The sequence below is a fragment of the Octopus bimaculoides genome, chromosome 12 (assembly GCF_046866305.1).
Source record: "Octopus bimaculoides isolate indiv1 chromosome 12, ASM4686630v1, whole genome shotgun sequence".
NCBI classification, from domain to species: Eukaryota; Metazoa; Mollusca; class Cephalopoda; order Octopoda; family Octopodidae; genus Octopus; species Octopus bimaculoides.
In genome coordinates, this window is record NC_142939.1 from 64,430,887 (window position 1) to 64,450,886 (window position 20,000).

Consider the following 20,000-nt stretch of genomic DNA (forward strand, 5'->3'; position numbering starts at 1 on the left):
CAGAAACGACCCTTCATCAGTTGTCGGCTGTCTATCTCCTCCTCATTTCGAGCATTCAAACGACAATATGAGTCTTCAAAGACAGTTGCTCCCATAAATTCTAAAATAAAATTCAGGATTTATGGAGGATCAAAGTTGAGAACAATATATACATACATATATATATATATATATATATATATATATATATATATATATATATATATATATATATATATATATATATAAATATATGTATATATATATATATATATATATATATATATATATATATATATATATATATATATATATATATATATATATATATATATATATATATATATATACATACATATATGGTATGCATACACATACACGTATGTGTGTGTGTTTGTTTTTGTCCCCACACGTGTTTACATCCCTGTAACTTAGTGGTACGTCGAAAGAGACAAATAGAATAAGTATGAGGCTTTAAAATAACAAAATAAGTCCTGGGATCGAATCGTTCGACTGAAAACTCTTAAAACTGGTGCTCCAGCATGGCCGCAGCCAAGTAAAACATAAACGATAAGCCCTTTTGCCCGGCAAGCTAAAAGAATCCACCCCACCGCCACCGCCTTAACTAAACAGTAAGATCACATAAACTCATACAGTTACTTACAATGTTTTCAATTTGGTGTCTCAGACTGATGCAGTCAGGTTCCAAATCTGTAGTAATCGCATTGTCTTTCAGTTTGTTTGATTTTTCCCTCAGAGGAAAATATTGAGCTTCATCATTCAAGTCGCTTGTAGACCCCCAATTATCATCTTTCTTTACAACAATCATATGTTCAGAGAAGCCATCTTCGTCAGAAACCAATAAGTCATCATCCAACGGCAATGATTTAGACTTGTAATTAGCCTTGCTACTTTTTTTCAGAGCGCTGTAGTTGATATTACCCGCGATAGAGTTTTTGTCTTTTGTGTTTCTGCCTAGGTTTTGAATATTGAAAGGAGCATTAATGGATCTTAATAAATGCTCTTCCGTCTTAGCACCCTTCGTCAATGGTGCATTTTTTACGATATTACTAGTTTTTAATACAGCACATTCCTCGTCAGACGATACATGGGAACGATTTAGTGAAAGATTCTGAAGGAGTGCCAAACTTCGTTCTTCGGCGCCTTTAAACGAAATCTTTGGATTCTTAAAGACAAATGGAACATCGTCGGATAAAACTGAAGATGCAGAATCAGAAATGGCGCAGCATTTGGTAATAGGGTAGTTACAGGCAACAAGTCCGTCCGACGTATTTCTTTCGAGCTTGGAGTTCCACCTGTCACCGAAACGGTCTTGGATACTGTCGTGTTTTTGTCTGTATTTTTCTCTCTCGATGCATTTTTGCATTTCCGGAGCAGCAGACAATATACTAATATCCGAAAGTCTTTTACTGTTCGTTGGTTGTGGGCAAGAATTCATGTCTTTATTTGTTGAAGATGCATAAATTCAATATTCTGGTCCTACAGAGGAAAGAGGAGAGAGGTTCAGAACAGGAAGTTGGAAATTAAGAGAGGTTAAAAGTACAGAAATGGCAATAATAATAATTTTCTTTGGAAATTAATCGCAAAAATAACGACGACGATAACAACAATAACAACAATAACAACAATAACAACAATAACGATAATGAAATGATAACAATATCAATAACAAGGATGATGATGATGATGATGATGATGATGATGATGTGATGATGATGATGATGATGATATAATAATAATAATAATAATAATAATAATAATAATAATAATAATGATGATGATGATGATGATGATGATAATAATAATAATAATAATAATAATAATAATAATAATAATGATGATGATGATGATGATGATGATGATGATGATGTGATGATGGTGATGATAATGTTGATGATGATTTCTTTATTTACTACGAAGGGTTCACAAGCATATCGGGAGCGATCCAATGTAATGTGATGTTGGGGTTATATGAGGGCATGTAAAGAGTAAAGCAAAAACAAACAAACAAACAAATAAATAAGAATTCTTTAGCGTTCGGTATACCCTTCTATATTTTTCATCATTTTCTCCCCTCTTACTTTTTTCTGCTCCCATGACGACGATCTTCCCCCACCCCACTTTCCTCCCACCCTTCATCATTTGGCAGGAAATTGAATGAGGAATGTAGAGGTTAATAGGTGCCAATGTATACATTGGTTGTTTGTGTTGGTGCTTTATGTGGGGCTGGAAATTCTCTGTGTGGTTTCCTTTTTTTGGAAGATGTGCCAATCGACGTCTTGGCTCTGGCTTTTGCTGACCATCTCGTTCCTCGGATATTCCTGCTGTTGTTGATGATGTTAGAATTGCGGTGTTGGTAACATCAGTGTTTACAAGCCCCTTGCCTGATGGAAGAAAACTCTAAAGGAATTAGTGATGCTGCATGGGCAACCCTTGGCTCTCCCGCTGCCCATCATAAGTATTATAGAACTCCCACTCTCTAAATAAATAAATAAATAAATAAAATCAGGCGTTTTTAAAATATTCTAAGGTATGAGCAGCATGTGAGCCCCTGTTCTGAGCTCCGACCAATTTTGACAGGAAGTCCTCTCAAGCTGATAATCTTAACATGCTCCTCTATGATTTCTGTAAAACTTTGGTGAGTGTCCCAATGGTTACTTGTCGCCCTATTTAGCAGGGATCCCCAACCACCAGACATTGACTCAGTTGTTACCAAGCCGCACAGGAAGAATACATTTTTAACTTTACTTCTATTTTAATGGCTACCGCAGTTTGTTGGGTGTTTTTTTTGCATTATGTATGTATTATTGTATATGTATTGTTTATGTATTATATATGTAATAACTAAATTATATATTATGCTCTTTATTGTGCTTTATTATGCGCGTGTTCCCTCTCTCTGTGGAAAAACTGTTTTGCATGAAACCCGTCTGTGGCACAAAAAGAGCTGGTGACCGCTGTCTTATAGGATGGCAAGTAATAAATGATGTCGCAGAGGAGAATGCTTGCTCAGCCATTTTCCTGGTATATTCATCAGTAAGACATATGACCTCAATGACTCCTATATTGTCTTCATTATCTGATGTGCAATAAGGAACTCAACACACCCTTCAAGCATTTTCAGCTTGCGTTGGAGCCGAGTTATCAACACTTCTGGTTTCCTTTTAAACGCACTAACAGTGCGTCATCATTTTGAAGGCGGTGGCCTTTCTTCCCCCGACATCCTGCTTCTAGTAGGCTAACACGACATTTCAGTGTTTGTACTTCTGTACGAACTCCTTTGTTCACAAACAATTCCTGTAGTCAAATCCGTTGCTTTGGTTGTGTTGGTTTATAACAATGGTGTTAGAAGTGTTGCTTTTGGTGGTTGTGGTGTTGTTGATGATAGAGGTGTTGCTACTGCTACTAGCATCTGCCCTGGTAGCCACGTTCACTGTTACATTATATGCATTTCAACACCCACAGTGCATTGATCAACCCTAGACTTCATTAGAAGATACTTGCCCAAATTACATGCAAAGTGGGGTTAAAGACCAAGGCTGAGCTGTTTCTGCTATTGCTAGTAACCGCCATGGCAGTCATGTTCATTATTACATTCATACACATTTCATATTGTTTCGTATTGTTATATGCATCTCACATTGTTGAATATTTGCCCAAGGTGTCGTACAATAATATTAAACCCGAAACCATCGAAAAACATAATTTTCAAATATGAAATCGTAATTATCTGAGCTGAAGCATTATTAATAAGATTACACTATTTTGTACGATTAAATTAATTTTTAAAGATGAAACAGTTTTTAAATATTTTAAATATTTGAACTCAGAACGAAAGACATACCTCAATTACTTTGCCCATCGTGCTAACGATTTGCCAACTTGGCGCCTTATTTCAACCATTAATATTTCTAATGAATCGACAGACACCCAATTCTAATTTTTTTTAACTTGGTGCTTATTCTTTCGGCCTCTTTCGCCGAACCGCTATGTTATGGGAGCGTAAACACATCAGCACCGGTTTCCAAGTGGTGGTGGGGGTCAAACAGAGGCACAAACACACACATACACACACACACACGACACAACGCCCGCACACACATACACACATGCACACACACACATATGCACGACGGATTTCTTTCAGTTTCTGTCTACCAAATGTACTCACAGGGCATTGGTCGGCCTGTGGCTATAATAGAAGACACTTGCTCAAGGTGCCACACAGTGGGACTGAACCTCAGTTGGGAAGCAAGCTTCTTACCACACAGCCACGCCAGCACCTATTTGATAATAATAAAAAAAAAAATACTTCAAATAAAGATACGTCAACATATCATTCTTGCTGGTAAGAATAAGGATTCCTAAATGGATTGTGATGCTTACAAATGTAGGTTCGAACCCTACAGGCCGCCTTCCCTTCGACACTTTCTAGCTAAAGGGATTTTTAAAACTCAATATTTACACGCTATTATTTATAGCGTTCTAAACTTAATTAATTAATTAATTAAAGAAAGATTATTTCATTGACTTTAAGTTTCTAAATTCTTACGACATAAAAAAATATATTTGAGGTTTTAGGTATAATTTTCTTACATTCCTAAGTATTGTTTATATAATCCAATGGCAGTAGATTGGCGGAATCGTTAGAGTGTCGACACAATAACTTTGGTATTACTGCTTAACACTTTTGATACAAACTCGCCTTAAACCGTCATTGGTTCTATGATAAAAACTCCCTGTTATATGAATTAAAACCTTCCTTGAAAAGTTCTCGCTAGTTTATGTTCCAAATGCTTGCTTAATAATGACAATGTTATTTCAATAAATTCTTCGTTATTTTAAAAATTAATTGAAACAAAAACAGTATATTTCACCATGGATGTGGTAATAAGAACAGCTAAACAGTTTTATTTTACAAATGGACGTTCAGTGAGATATTTTCAATTTGATGTGGGCGAGGGATTGTCCACTGTTTTAGTCACTAAAAAACGATTTTTACAACACAACCACCTTTATACTTAATACAGAATAGCTAAAAGTGACTTGAGACACTTTAGAGAAAATAAAATGGAGAGAATTAGTAGAAAGTACTTACAAAAGACATAGATAAATATTAAGAGCCGAACTGAAAACCGGAAATAAGATGGCTGGTTAATACCAAATCGGAAGTAGAAAACATTACCAAAGAAAAATGCGAAATTATCAGGTCAACTATTGGTATTCTGCGAACTTGAACAGAAAGGAAGTGAATATGAAAGCTAACAATGGTCTTGAAAGCTCTGTACTAAACGTGAAAGTGAATCTATAAAACAAGCGCAGCAACAACATGCAGATTATGAATATCAATATGAATGGAAACTAACGAACAATTAATCTTATCGTTTGTGGCTGCTGTCCACTCCTCCTCACAAAGACAGAATGTAGTTGTATTCATAGGATAAAACTGATGCTATTTCTAAATGAAAGCTTAGAAGGCATGTGTTTCAGTAAGCTCAATTTCTTGTATGAGACAACGGCATTTGCCCTACCACTTAGTAAAGGTAAGGGTAAGAAAAAAAGACCCTCTTCGGTCATGAATGACCATGGGGTTGCACCTAGAAAGTTCCCCTTCGATGCACAAGTCTGGGCAAGGTTGTTTCATGGAAGACCAGCAGTCGCCCATGCATACCAGTCTCCCCTCTGCACGCCACCGATGGGAAGGCAAAGGCCAATACACCTTGGCCCCAATGAGGTCGCAACTCATTTCTACAGCTGAGTGAATTGGAGTAACGTGAAATAAAGTGTCTTGCTCAAGAACACAACACACGTCCGGCTCGGGAATCAGACTCACTACCTAATGATTGTGAGCCCGACGCGCCAACCACTGAGCCATGTGCCTTCACCACTTAGTAAGAGAAGTGAGGGCAATGTTCTTATTGTTCCTTATTTTATTAGAGCTTCGAAGACTTGTGGGAGGAAGAGAGAAAGTTATTCTCAAACTAAAGACCTAACCCAAATGCTTAAAACAGAGTGAAGTTTGCTGAAAGTACCCTAGGTACCAGGTGTTGGTGGTTAACCAGATGCCGAGGTTGATATAATCTAAGCCAAGCAAATTAAGGGGACTTTGCGCATATCACATCAAAGATAAGGAAACCTACGTTCTCTGATAAAGATTTCGATCCCTCCTAACCAAAATATCACCCAGAAGAAAGAGGAAATCGATGAAGTTATAAGGGACACGGAGGTAAATAATGAAGATATGAGGTAAAAAAAAATAGGAAAAGAAATATACACACACAGATAGAGAGAGTGAGAGAGAGAGTAAGGTGGAGAGAGAGGCGTTATAATTTATTAATTAAATGCTTTCTCGCACTCATACAAATGAAGAGAAACATTCTTACAGAGACAGAGAAAGGGGGAGAAAGAGAGGGAGAGAACGCGAGAAAAATTAAAATGGTTGATGTCAAATAAGTCAGCATCGAATCAGCGACGCCAAACAGGCAGCGCCAAAACGGCTGTGCCAAGACGCTTCAAACCGCCACCTCGATACGAAGCAACGTGCAATACTATGTCGTGTCTCACATGATCTATTCAGTTCTTCCCATTCTAAGCCTTCCCTTTCATCTACCCACACAAAATTTTCTTCCTATCAGCACATTTCTTTCAGGACATCGACACTCCAGACAATTTTGTTCTTCTTTCAAGAAAGACCATACCACAAGGTCAGTACGTAGCTTCCTTGTCGTAATGTGGTGCCGGAACACGAGCGTCGTTTGCAAGTTTTTAAAAATAAAATTTAAAACTTTAGAATATCTACACTTATCTTTGAGTGTTTTGAAAAATGAGCTATTCACAATTTTGTTATAGACATTTATGATTAATAAAACAGAAGCTCGGGTATCAGTTTTCCTTTCATTATGTTCCTGCATTATCCTTTCTCACCATCCTCGTGGAAAACAACAGGGTGCAACTTGGAGTTAATTCTCAATGCATTGATGTTGCTTTGCTATTTTTATGCAACAGCAATGTATACATATGCATGCATGCAGAATTAGTAAAAAAAAGTAGAAAACGTAATTGAAATTTCAAGCTTTATAAAACATACACGTGTTCTAATAAACTGGCTGACAAGATTACACATCTGTTAGGTGAGATTGCATAATCTTATTGAAATACCTCGTCAGTGGTCCGAATTGTTTTATTGAAACACGTGTCGGTTTTATAAAGATTAAAATACTAGTTCCGTTAACTGTATTTTTATGAACACTATTACATAGCTCTCATTCCGCACACTAGCCTATCTGGTTAACTGCACTGAGCACAGGAGGGGAGAGTGTGGAATTTACTGCTGAGCCCTAACTTTTGGTTACGTGTCGCGCTTTACAGCGCACGTATATTCTATTTTAAACTGAAAACCGTTGTGTATTTGTGTGTGTGTGTATACACACACAATTTTTATATATATATTACGTGAGCACGTGTTCGACCAGATTATTTGATGTTGTTCACATCGGGGGTCACAATGCGCTTTGCATCGTTGTAGCATTCGAATGGACATCGCTCCGCTGGCTACGGGCCCAGGCCAACGTTACCCCTTGTTTGAAAGGTAGACTGAAACAACGTGAAATGAAGTGTTTTGCTCAAGAACAAACGCGCCGTCTGCTCCGGGAATCGAAACCACGATGTGGTTGGGAAGCAAATTCTTACTATATATATATATATATGTGTGTGTGTGTGTGTGTGTGTGTGTGTGTGTGTATGAATGTATATATATATATATATATATATATATATATATATATATATATATATATATACATATATATATATATATATATATATATATATTTCTATGCATATATATATATATATATATATATATATATATACATACATATATATATATATATATATATATATATATATATATATATATATATATATATATACACATATGATTGTGTGTATATATAAATATATAATTATATTTATACATAACTATGTATATATGTGTATATATACATAATTTTATATAATTATGTATATATACACAAAATTATACATATAAATATATATCCATTTAAGTATATATATAAATATATATATATATATATATATATATATATATATAGTTGAAATTTATAGAAAAACAAAAGACGAAGACAGGTGTATGAACAACAAGCAAGTTTGACGCTCGAGAAAAATGAAAAGTCTTTTACGTTATATATATATATATATATATATATATATATATATATATATATATATGGGACATTACAAGAATGCTCGCTTCACTGAAAATAACCTTAAAAAATGTCAAATCCGTAAATCCATTTATAAAAAGATTTAGAGTATCCTAATAGGTATCTTATAAAATCTGTATCAGATGTGGTTCTTTTTGGGGTTTTTCGCTGTATTATTAAACTTTCTCGTAACTTATTTTGAAGGAAAGAAATATTTTCGATATAGTTAGATTGGTATATTTTTTTGTACTCTAGGCACAAGGCCCGAAATTTTAGGGGAGGGGACTTGTCGATTAGATCGACCCCAGCACGCAACTGGTACTTTATTTATCAACTCCGAAAAGATGAAAGGCAAAGTCGACCTCGGCGGAATTTGAACTTAGAACGTAAAGACAGACGAAATGCCGCTAAGCATTTCGCCCGGTGAGCTAACGTTTCTTCCAGCTCACCGCCTTGTCAGATTGGTATATTGATACGCTCACAAATGCAGCTTGCCCCGTCAGAACCATTAGCATGCCGGACAAAATGCTTAGTGGGTTTCTTGTGGTTCTATACATTCTGAGTTCAAATTCTACATGAGTCGACATTACTTTTAATCCTTTTGGGCTCAATGAAATAAAGTACCAGTGAATGACTAGGGTTGATGTAATCGACAAGTCTCCCGAAATGTCAGGCCTTGTGCCTATAATAGACATAATACTTGTATACACACTCACACAGATATGTAAATCATCGTTGACTGTTTCTCATGTTCGAGAAATTAGCTTTCCGCCCGAGTGAGTGGTTTCTCCATGTTGATGACTTTCCTGACTGAAGGGGTCCTACTTCACGTAAAATAGACGGGAATAAGAGCTGCAGGAAACAAAGAGTGGACAGTATGAAAGGTAAAGGTTATTTGCCAACATAACATGGCAATCCTGGCTTAGGACAGCCATATTATGTTGGCTATACGCCACAAACTGTGTCCTTATATTTTCGAACAAGGGCACAGTTCGTGTCGTATATCCAGCAGGAGACGATGTCACTTGGGGCTAAATTGCAGCAACATTCGTCCTAAGCCAGGACTGCCATGTTATGTTGGCAAATAATCTTTACTCTAGAGTACTGTTGCTGAATATCTCTTCTTGTGAGATTTACTAAAAGTAATTTTCTATAGTATGACAAAAGGTGTTGACGCATTTTTTGTTTTTTACGTTTGTCTTCAACTTGTCTTTTACTTCTGCATTTGAAAAGTTCAATTCCGGTGGTAACAGAGTGAAACTATTTGGAAAGGTTCTGACCGCCAGTTTCCCACAATTTTATCTCGATGTTAGCCATTCTGAAAGTTGAATCTAGCTGGTCTTTGTAATGGCTGAAATGACAACATCGCACTCTTTGTTCCATTCACTTTTCATAGATGAGCTGATCGATTTCATATTAACATTCTTTTGTCATCGAAAAAACTAAAAGTAGACTAAAACGAGTAAATAAAACTGCTTGTACATCACTTCTAAGTCTCTTAGCTACAAAGCCAAGAAGTCCAGAAATAAGCAAGAGCAAGATCGTGACTTTGCAATGGGGCGGTTGTGACTTCCGATTTTCCTTCTTTTCGAGCAATATCTCAAGAAAGACTACGCGTCCACGACTCTCAGTTGTTGGATGGTCATTGGTCCTCCTGAGCTTATCCATCCTTTGACGGGTTTTGCCTTTCATTCTGCAGGATGGCTTGGCAGGGCTATCGGTTTAGTAGCCGATGGCCCGGCCGTGGGGTAGCCGTACTGCGTTTTGGGTAGCACTAAGAGTGACCTCACACACACACACACACACACACACACACACACACACACACACACACACACACACACACATAAAATAATACATAAAATAGGCGGCGAGCTGGCAGAAACGTTAGCACGCCGGGTGAAATGCTTAGCGGTATTTCGTCTGTCTTTACGTTCTGAGTTCAAATTCCGCCGAGGTCGACTTTACCTTTCATCCTTTCAGGGTCGATGAATTAAGTACCAGCTGCGTACTGGAGTCGATCTAATCGACTGGCCCCCTCCCACAAAATTTCGGGCCTTGTGCCTGAGTAGAAAAAAATATAATGCATATAATATAGTTACGTGTATGCATATATATATATATATATATATATATATATATATATATATATATATATATATATATATATATGATGCTGTTAAGATGAGAATATTTTCATAATGTATTCCAAAAGAAATGCATTAAATAATGGCTAGAAAAAAAAATTATTCCAAATGGGAAAGTAATTCAAAATATAATAGAATTGTTAGGTTTTTATATGGTTATCACGTTTCTTTTACACGTCTTAGCTATACATTTTCATAAATAATACGACAGACGTATTGTAGTTTTTTTGGGTTTTTTTGCCGGCATTTTTCTTTGCCATCTACCGTATCATAGTTTCGTCAACACGCTCAATAATTCAGTTATGTGGTGTTATGATAATGACGAGCAGAAACCACCCGGGGAGAGTGTGGATGTGATTGTTTTCTGCTAGTGGGTTCAATAAATATATAGCTAATTCCATTGTGAAAATATAACCCGTGGATAAAACAATGGTATAGCTTTAGGTTACATCTTCACAGCGCTACTAAATATATCTTTATTGAGGATATCAAGTATTATTTGTATGTTTCACAAATACATAAACATATATTTGTTTGGCTGTGACGTCTTCTCATCGACTCGGAGATTTTATGTATATATATATATACACGTACGTACGTATGTATGTATGTATGTATGCATGTATGTATGCATGTACTTTTTTATTATCTTACTTATTTCAGTCATTTGATTGTGGCCAGGCAAGAGCACCAACTTCAAGTACTTTAAGTTCAACAACTCGACCCGAGGACTTATATCTTAAGCCTACTACTTATTTTATCGGTCTCTTTGCCGACTCGCGATGTAACACACACACATATACACACACACACACACACACACACACACACATACACACACACATACACACACACACACATATATATATATATATATATATATATATATATATATATATATATATACGACCGGCTTCTTTCAGTGTCCGTCAACCAAATTCACTCACAAGGCTTTGGTCGACCATAGTAGGAGACACTTGCCCAGAGTGCCACGCAGTAAGACTGAACCCGGAACTATGTGGTTGGGAAGCAAGCTTCTTACCACATCACCTCGCTTGCGCCTGTATGTATATTTAATTCCAAGAGAGTTAGATGTTGTGAATCCAACCAACTAAGGGATAATATCTATCCAATATACTGCTGGTAGAAAACCCAATTATTAATACGTAAGTGTTTTTACATTGCATGGCAATTACACTACTGAACGTAATAAATGGGCGAGGGTAAAAAGTTGCTTTACTCTTAATTTATACAGCAATAAGAAAATGGAGGGGATCAAGAGGTGGTATTCAAAAACAATTATAATATACATACATGTATAACATTATATATTATATATGTAAAGCATAATCTGTTATGCATGTATGTATAGTATTATAATTGTTTTTTAAATAAATAAATAAATATACATAACATAATGTCTAAAAGTTGATGAATACCACCTCTTGATCCCCTCCGTTTTCTTATTTCTGTAGATATATATATATATATATATATATATATATATATATGTCTATAAATATATTCATACTATGTATGCATACACGCACATACACACATAAGCGCACGCATAAAGTAACATTTGTATCTAGGGTTTTATCCGTCTCCATTAGCTTTAATCGAAGAGATGAAGTAGTACACCTACGCTGAGGAGACAAATAATAGATGCGAAGACTCGAATGCTGAAATCTGGTGTAGTCCAAGAGCGGAGGGGAAGGTGTTTGCCTCAAAGATTTCTTAGACAAAATCCTGCACCGTCAAACATGCACCAGTAAAAGCAAATAAGACGTGGCCTACGATAAAAGAACAGCAACACCCGATGGTACATAGGACCATAGAAACATTCATGTTGAAAATTTTATGCGGGAGCATATCGGAAACGAAGTAATTCAAGAAGAGAGTGAAATCAACGATGCGATTGTGGAACACCGAAAGCACAAGTTCCCAAGGCAAGACATATTGTTGGACTAACAGACTACAGGTGAGCTCATGTAGTGGTTGAATGATCTCCAAGACATCGGAAAAGACTACTTAGAAAACCTCCAAAACGATGAGAAGACGATGAAGTCAAATTTCGAGCTTAGAAGAGAAGGGCGCAATCAATGTCCTGTATAACTTGCGGTAACACAAAAAACAAAATTGTATTGTGGGTCAACCTGCAGGTGGACTTAATATAAAGATTGTACAGAACCTTGGAACTCATCTTGCTATAGTTAACAGAGCGATTGTACAAATAACCAGTAAAAGAAAGGAATCAACAACTTCCAGCTCAGGTTGACTTAGGCTCTCTTATCAAACTGTTGTGGTGTGCAGCCGAGTCAGAAATTTCACAGGAGATAATTTCTGAACTTCTTAGTTCGATATCCAAATGGGCTTAATCACTGAGAACTGCACAAGGAATATCAGCTGAATACTATATATTTAAATGCATCAAAGAACACTATTTTGGTTCAAGGCATAAACCTTTAAAAATAGTGTCTATTTATTTTTGGCATGTCTGTGTATGTATTTTGTAAAAATGGTTTGTTTGTCACTGCCAAAGATGAAAGACGAACCGCCATTAATCATATACTACAGAGCGTGATTTAGAACACACGCATGTACACACACACACACACACACACACACACACACACACACACAAATATTAATGTAACACAGTAACTTAAAACCTGATGAAGCTACCAGTCTTGCTCGAATTCCCGTCAGAACTCTGGCGGGAATTTGAGCATTCACCAGCCCTCTTTGCTTCACTATATTTTCCATACCAGAGGAATATTACATCTGTGTTTCGTAGACACAAAAGGGACTTCAAAAAGGATATATTTCCTTATTGGACGTCATCAGAAATGAATTGAGATCACCAGGCCACAAACAACTTACGAAACAATCAGATCGAATGCGAATTCATTCCGATCAAATTATAACACAGGTGATAACCCGACACAATCTTTTTTCACAAGCAGCAACCAGCTTTTTGTAGGCCACGGATGTATGTGTCAGGATTGTCACATGAAAGGAGCTTAAAACCGAAGACGTAGAATAATGTAGTTGTCTTTGACACCTTAAAATATAAATAAATAAAAATAAAACTCAGTGAAAACTAGAGATCGATTGAAGATCGAACGGATACAATTCCATCGTATAATGACTGCCAATATTGCTGTTGTTTAGAGCCAAATCGGCTCTGATTTGGCAGATCTATGGTCATGGGTATTGCAGCTGTGACCCTTTCGTGTCTTATTGAGATAGGGAATATATTGAGGGATTATTTGGCTATTGTTTTCAAGAGATTGACGTATTCATACGTTATTGTGATTGTTTAGCGCCAAATCAGCTCTGATCCAGCAGACCTGTTTTGTTCAGGTCTCAATAAAATCGTTAATATTGACCCCTGGGGAATGGTTTATGTGGCTATCTAAGGGGTCAATTTTCCAACAATATCAATATAACATAACGGAATTTTATTGTTATTTATCAATTTCGTTAAGTATTCGGTTTTAAGTCTTCGGTTTTAAGCTCCTTTCATGTGACAATCCTGACACATACATCCGTGGCCTACAATACTTAAATGTTTTTAAATATTTCTTATTGAAATCGATAATGACACAAAAGAATGAAGAAATTAATGTTTTTAAATGAAGAAAATATTTTCATTAATTGTAATTTTTAACGATTCCACGAAAGGGGTCATGATATAAGGGGTCAGGATATAAGGGGTCAGGATATAAGGGGTCAAGATATAAGCCTGCTGAGCTCTTAGTTTGTCTTTTATTCATGTAGTGTATCTATGACTACGTTATTCAATGTATCTTTCCCTAAAACGGTAGTGCATACTTTAAGGGGCATTTGGCTACTATTTCTGGCAAATCACAGTATCTATAAAATCGTTGTGTTGTTGTTTAGCCACAGGCCGGTTCTGAGGAAGTACACCAATGATCAAAAGTGTTTTAATTAGAAACATACTCTTGTTTATTCAGGTAGATATTTTTTTCCGCACGTCTACAGAAACACATAATTGAAAATATTTTATACTTCTATGGATGCACACACTCGAATATAACATCAGTTTTGCATTGTGGAGTCATTAGACACACTTACATTATTTTTTAAGATTTTAGCTCTTATTTCTAGCAATATAGGTGCTTACAACACTCAAGTCATATTTAGCAACAATTATAGTTTACCTATGTGTGTGTATGTAGATACGTATGTATGTAGATACGTATGTATGTATGTATGTATGTATGTGTGTATGTATGTACACATAAACATATGATGCATTTGTCTCATCATATGCATGTGTAGATCTAGGTACACTTGCACGTAACTAACAGTCTGAGCATGTCTGTAGTGTGTGTGTGTGTGTGTGTGTGTGCGTGTGTGCGTGTGTGCGTGTGTGCGTGTCTGTGTGTGTGTGTGTGTGTGTGTGTTTGTGCGCGTGCGTGCGTATGTCTGTGTATGTGCATATGCGCATGGATTCGTATATATTCATACATCGTGTATGCTAAGTTTGTACAGAAACAAATGCAACACAATTTCACATCTTCAAGAAGCGGTCAACTGCGGAAGAGAGAGAGAGAGAGAAAAAAGCAACGAAGAAAAAAATGCTAAAAACTGATAGGTGACGCTCAGATATAGAACCGTGTTGGATGGATAGACATTTCAAGAGCAACGGAATGGGATATTAAGAGATGCTTATTTACTAAAACAATACTTACCGTTCGCTAGGAGACGCTCACCAGTTACGATAGAACGCTGGGTGTTTACTTAAGCAAGTTTAGCAACGATCTTTTTTCTTTTCCTTCAGACGCCTCCAGAAATCTTCTTCATTCCAAGAATCGCTTTGTAGAATTCATTTATTTTAACAACTCTCCTGTTTGTCTTTCTGTCTATTCTTACCGAATCGACGGCTGTCATCTGATTGTGTATGTATGTCTGTCTGTACATATGTTAGTCTGTCTCTCTGCCTGTATAAATGCATGTATTTATAAATGTATGTATGTATAAATATGTGTATGTATTATGTATATATATATATATATATATATATGTGTGTGTGTGTGTGTGTGTGTCTATAAGTTTATGCGCGTGTGTCTTTATGTATGTACGTAGTTATGTGCATATATCAAGTGTATGTATTTATATATCTATAAATGTATAAATGTATTTATTATGGTTATATGTATGCTTTTATGAATATTAAATATATGTATATATATAAATGTATATATATATATATATATATATATATATATATATATATATATATATATATATATATATATATATATATATATATATATATATATATATATATATATATGTATGTATGTATATGTATGTGTATATATGAGTGTGAGTGTGCCTCTGTGTATGCTTGATATATTCGTTTTTATTGACAAATTTTCATTGTGTGTTATATATACACAAATATATATACACAAATAAATGTATGTTATTATATACAATATATATGTGTGGTTGTATGTACGCATATAATGTATAGGCAGTTAATAATGATATTCGTTGAGGCTGTCTCGAAGATCTAAGTTCAAATATTGCCAAGGTTAACTTTGTCTTTCATGCTGTCTGGGTACTGTGTTTGGGTCGGTTCCTTCTTTGCTTTGATGATGCCTGTTTCTATGTCATTTTCTAGCAGAAAAACGGGTATGCTCAGACGTATAGAGGGACAGGCTCCGCAGTGTCTCTTAAAAGTGGTTCGGTTAACCAGTACAACGTCACGTTGCCCTCACGATACCATTAATAATTGAGGCCGCAGGACATGGCAATATACATATATACACATACATATATACATACACACACACACGCACGCACACACACGCACGCACACACACACACATACACACACACACACACACACGCACACACATACTTTAGAGATTAGTGATTCTGATGAATCTTCAATATATTGAGATATCTGTAGAATTTCTAGTTTATATTGTATTATTTTTCTCTTTGATATTGTCATATCTATTCTGGTTGCAATCGTGTTTCGCTTATATATGTATGAATGTATGTATGTATGTATGTATGTATGTATACATAAATATATATGTGTGAGTGTATGTGTGTGTGTGTGCGTATATATATATATATATATATATATATATATATATATATATATATATAGGCGGAGGTAAAGGATACGTATACCACCGGTTTCGGCGTAACAAAAACCCTAACCCTAACCCTAAAACTAACCCTAAACCCTAATTTTAACCCTAAACGCTACCCCTAAACCCTAACCCTAACCCTAACCACCGGGTGTACGTATTCTTTACCTTCACCCACACACACACACACACACACACACACACACACACACACACACACACACACACACACACACACACACACACATATATATATATATATATATATATATATATGTACGTGTGTGTGTGTGTACGTGTGTATAAGATTGTTCTTCAAATTCTTTCAATAAAGACGGGATGCTAATTAAATTTTTTTAAAAAGCCAATAATAAAACAGAAAAGGAATCCTAGATTGTTCATTGGTATTAAGTCAAAGACAACGGTGTACAATAATATCGGCAGATTCAGAAATGTCTTTTATATGTTTTCAGCGTCTCGCATAATGGCAGAGTTTCTTCCGGTTCTTCACGTTTTGAGTTCAAATCCCAGTGAGGTCAACTTTGCCTTTCATCCTTTCGAGGTCGATAAAATAAATACCAGTTGCGTACTGGTGTCGATCTAATCGACTGCCCCCCTCCTCCTCCAAACTTTGGGGCCTTGTGCCTAGAGTAGAAAAGCATATGCAAGCTGTATTGATTATAAGCAGAAATTAGGGGCCTGTGATCACAGAACAGAATCTAATGTGTTTTCCTGAATGTATGCTCGCTCACTCACACACACATACACACACACACACATACACGCACGCTCACACATACACACACATACATACATACATACATACATACATACATACATACATACATACATACATACGTACATACATATATATGCATACATACATACACACAGACAAATAGACAGGTAGATATATATATATATATTTTTCGTTTTTTTTGTTTTTTTTTGTACCTTAATCCCCTGAGATTGCAGATAATATTTCTGAATCTCTTTGATTCTTTACATGTGCTGGCCTCCTGATAATTAATCGATATTAATTAATATATGACTAATTACCAGATTTTATAATAATATATATATATATATATATATATATATATATATATATATATATATATATATATATATATATATATGTATATATGTATGTATTTATGTATACATATATATATATATATATATATATATATATATAAAGAGAGAGAGAGAGAGAGAGAGAGAGAGAGAGAGAGAGAGAGAGAGAGAGAGAGAGAAGGAGAGAGATACACGTCTGTGCATATCTGTTTTTGCGTTTGTCCCCTAAACTGGTATCGACAACTAGTGTTGGTTTGTTTACGTTCCCGCAACTTAAAAGTTCGATAAAATCAACCAACAAAATAAATACCAGGCTTCAAAAAAAAGTACTGGGGTCGATGATTCGTCCGACTAAAACCATTCAAGGCGGTGCCCAGCATGGCCGCAGTCCAATGACTGAAATAAGCAAGTGATAAAAGATACTTGTAAATTCAATTGACCAACTAACTGAATCTCCAGCGTCGAGCGGCGGAGGCCCATAACCAGTCTTACATTGTAATGAATTTTGAAGACTATTGCCCCACGATCTCGAGGTGAAAATCTCTTCAGAAAGAATGATTATTTGTATGCTTGTTAACAGTCGTTAAGTGGAGGCGCAATGGCCCAGTGGTTATGGCATCGGACTCGCGGTCATAGGATCGTGGTTTCGATTCCCAGACCGGGCGTTGTGAGTGTTTATTGAGCGAAAACACCCAAAGCTCCACGAAGCTCCGGCAGGGGATGGTGGCGAACCCTGCTGTACTCTTCTACCACAACTTTCTCTCACTCTTACTTCCTGTTTCTGTTGTGCCTGTAATTCAAAGGGTCAGCCTTGTCACACTGTGTCACGCTGAATATCCCCGAGAACTACATTAAGGGTACACGTGTCTGTGAAGTGCTCAGCCACTTGCACGTTAATTTCACGAGCAGGCTGTCCCGTTAATCGGATTAACTGGAACCCTCGACGTCGTAAGCGACGGAGTGCCAACAACAACAACAACAACAACAGTCGTTAAAGCTGACTTAACGCCTACAATTCACAATACAAGCTGATCGCCGCATAAGACTACGTGATCTCAGTCATCTTTGCATACTGTTCACATTGTTCTAGTCACCAAACACAGCATGAACCCTTCAGAAGAATCAGTGGACTATCCAAGTTCTCAGCAAGACGGCACAAATGATTGATGCGAATGCGATGTTTTCGGCGAGAAGATATAAACCCTCTCCCCACCTCCGTTCCGTCTACAATTCATTCCACTTGAAATTTTATGTTTATGCCGTGTGTGTGTGTATTTATGTATGTATGTATGTATGCATGTATCATGTGTGTGTGTGTGTGTGTGTATATATATATATATATATATATATATATAATCTATCTTATCTATATATAGGGGGCATATCTTATCTATCTATCTATCTATCTATCTATCTATCTATCTATCTGTCTGAATGAATGTATGTGTGTGTGCATGTATGTATGCATGTCATTATTCAGTTTTATTTCAAGATTTCTTGTCAATAGAGAAAGAACCGGTTTCTAACCTAATTCCAAGGCTGCTTCATTGGAATTTCAGCAGCATCATCAGGGTATGCATGCATGTATGCATGTGTGCAGATTTGTATGCTTTGCTTTATGTCTGTCTTCTCATGCATGTACTTGCATATCTAGACTTGTTCATATATACTTAAGGTTTTACAGATTTCTACAGTTTCAGTGATGGATTGGATCTGTAGTCTTCGAATCAGCTTTCTCCTTTCTGCTTTTGAGACGCCTAATTTCTCAAGATTGGTAGTTAGGAAGTGTGTTAAATATCCAAGGGTCCCAATAATTACAGGTATAAACCTGAACTTGTAATCTGGATAGAGTAATTGCAAGTTTCTCAATCATCCAGCGTAGGTGTTCTCTTTTTCACTGATCTTCAGCTTTATGTTGACATTCGTATGTATGTATGTATGTATGTATGTATGTATGTATGTATGTATGTATGTATGTATGTTCTTCATGAGATATTCATCTGTACTATAGAGACAACAAATCAAACCACATAAGAACAGGTCTCGCGACTTCATTTTCTCTAGACAGAAATGGTAACAGTGAGCTAATTATCGCCAAAACGATGCCAGGCATTTCTAATGTTGGGACGGAAGGCAGCTAAAAGTCTAAGAACTCGCACCAACTGAGCTGCTGGACTAAAAACTGTAGTTGCTACAACTAGGAGGGCATACAATCTGTTTGTAAAAATATTGCCAAATTACTTATAAGGACATACATGGATATTTTATACAAAATACTAATCCTGAAGTTATTTGAGGAAAATTCTCAGTGAAGATGAACCTAATGGTTATGATTCTCCAAAAATGAGCATAATCAAAGAACTGAAAGCCACAGATCTCAGTATGGGCCACCGATTGTACCTCCTAAAAAT

The 20,000-nt window shown here is 36.1% G+C and overlaps 1 protein-coding gene across 1 annotated transcript; it reads right to left on the reverse strand.

Annotated features, from left to right (window-relative positions):
• Nucleotides 1-604: 604 nt before the first annotated feature.
• On the reverse strand, nt 605-15,309 carry LOC149133125 (uncharacterized). Its single transcript, XM_089361288.1, has 2 exons — nt 15,094-15,309; nt 605-1,479 (listed from the first exon to the last, which is right to left on the reverse strand). The coding sequence occupies exon 2, from the start codon at nt 1,436-1,438 to the stop codon at nt 605-607; it is 834 nt and encodes a 277-aa protein (XP_089217414.1). The 5' UTR covers nt 1,439-1,479; nt 15,094-15,309.
• Between the last annotated feature and the right edge of the window lie 4,691 nt (nt 15,310-20,000).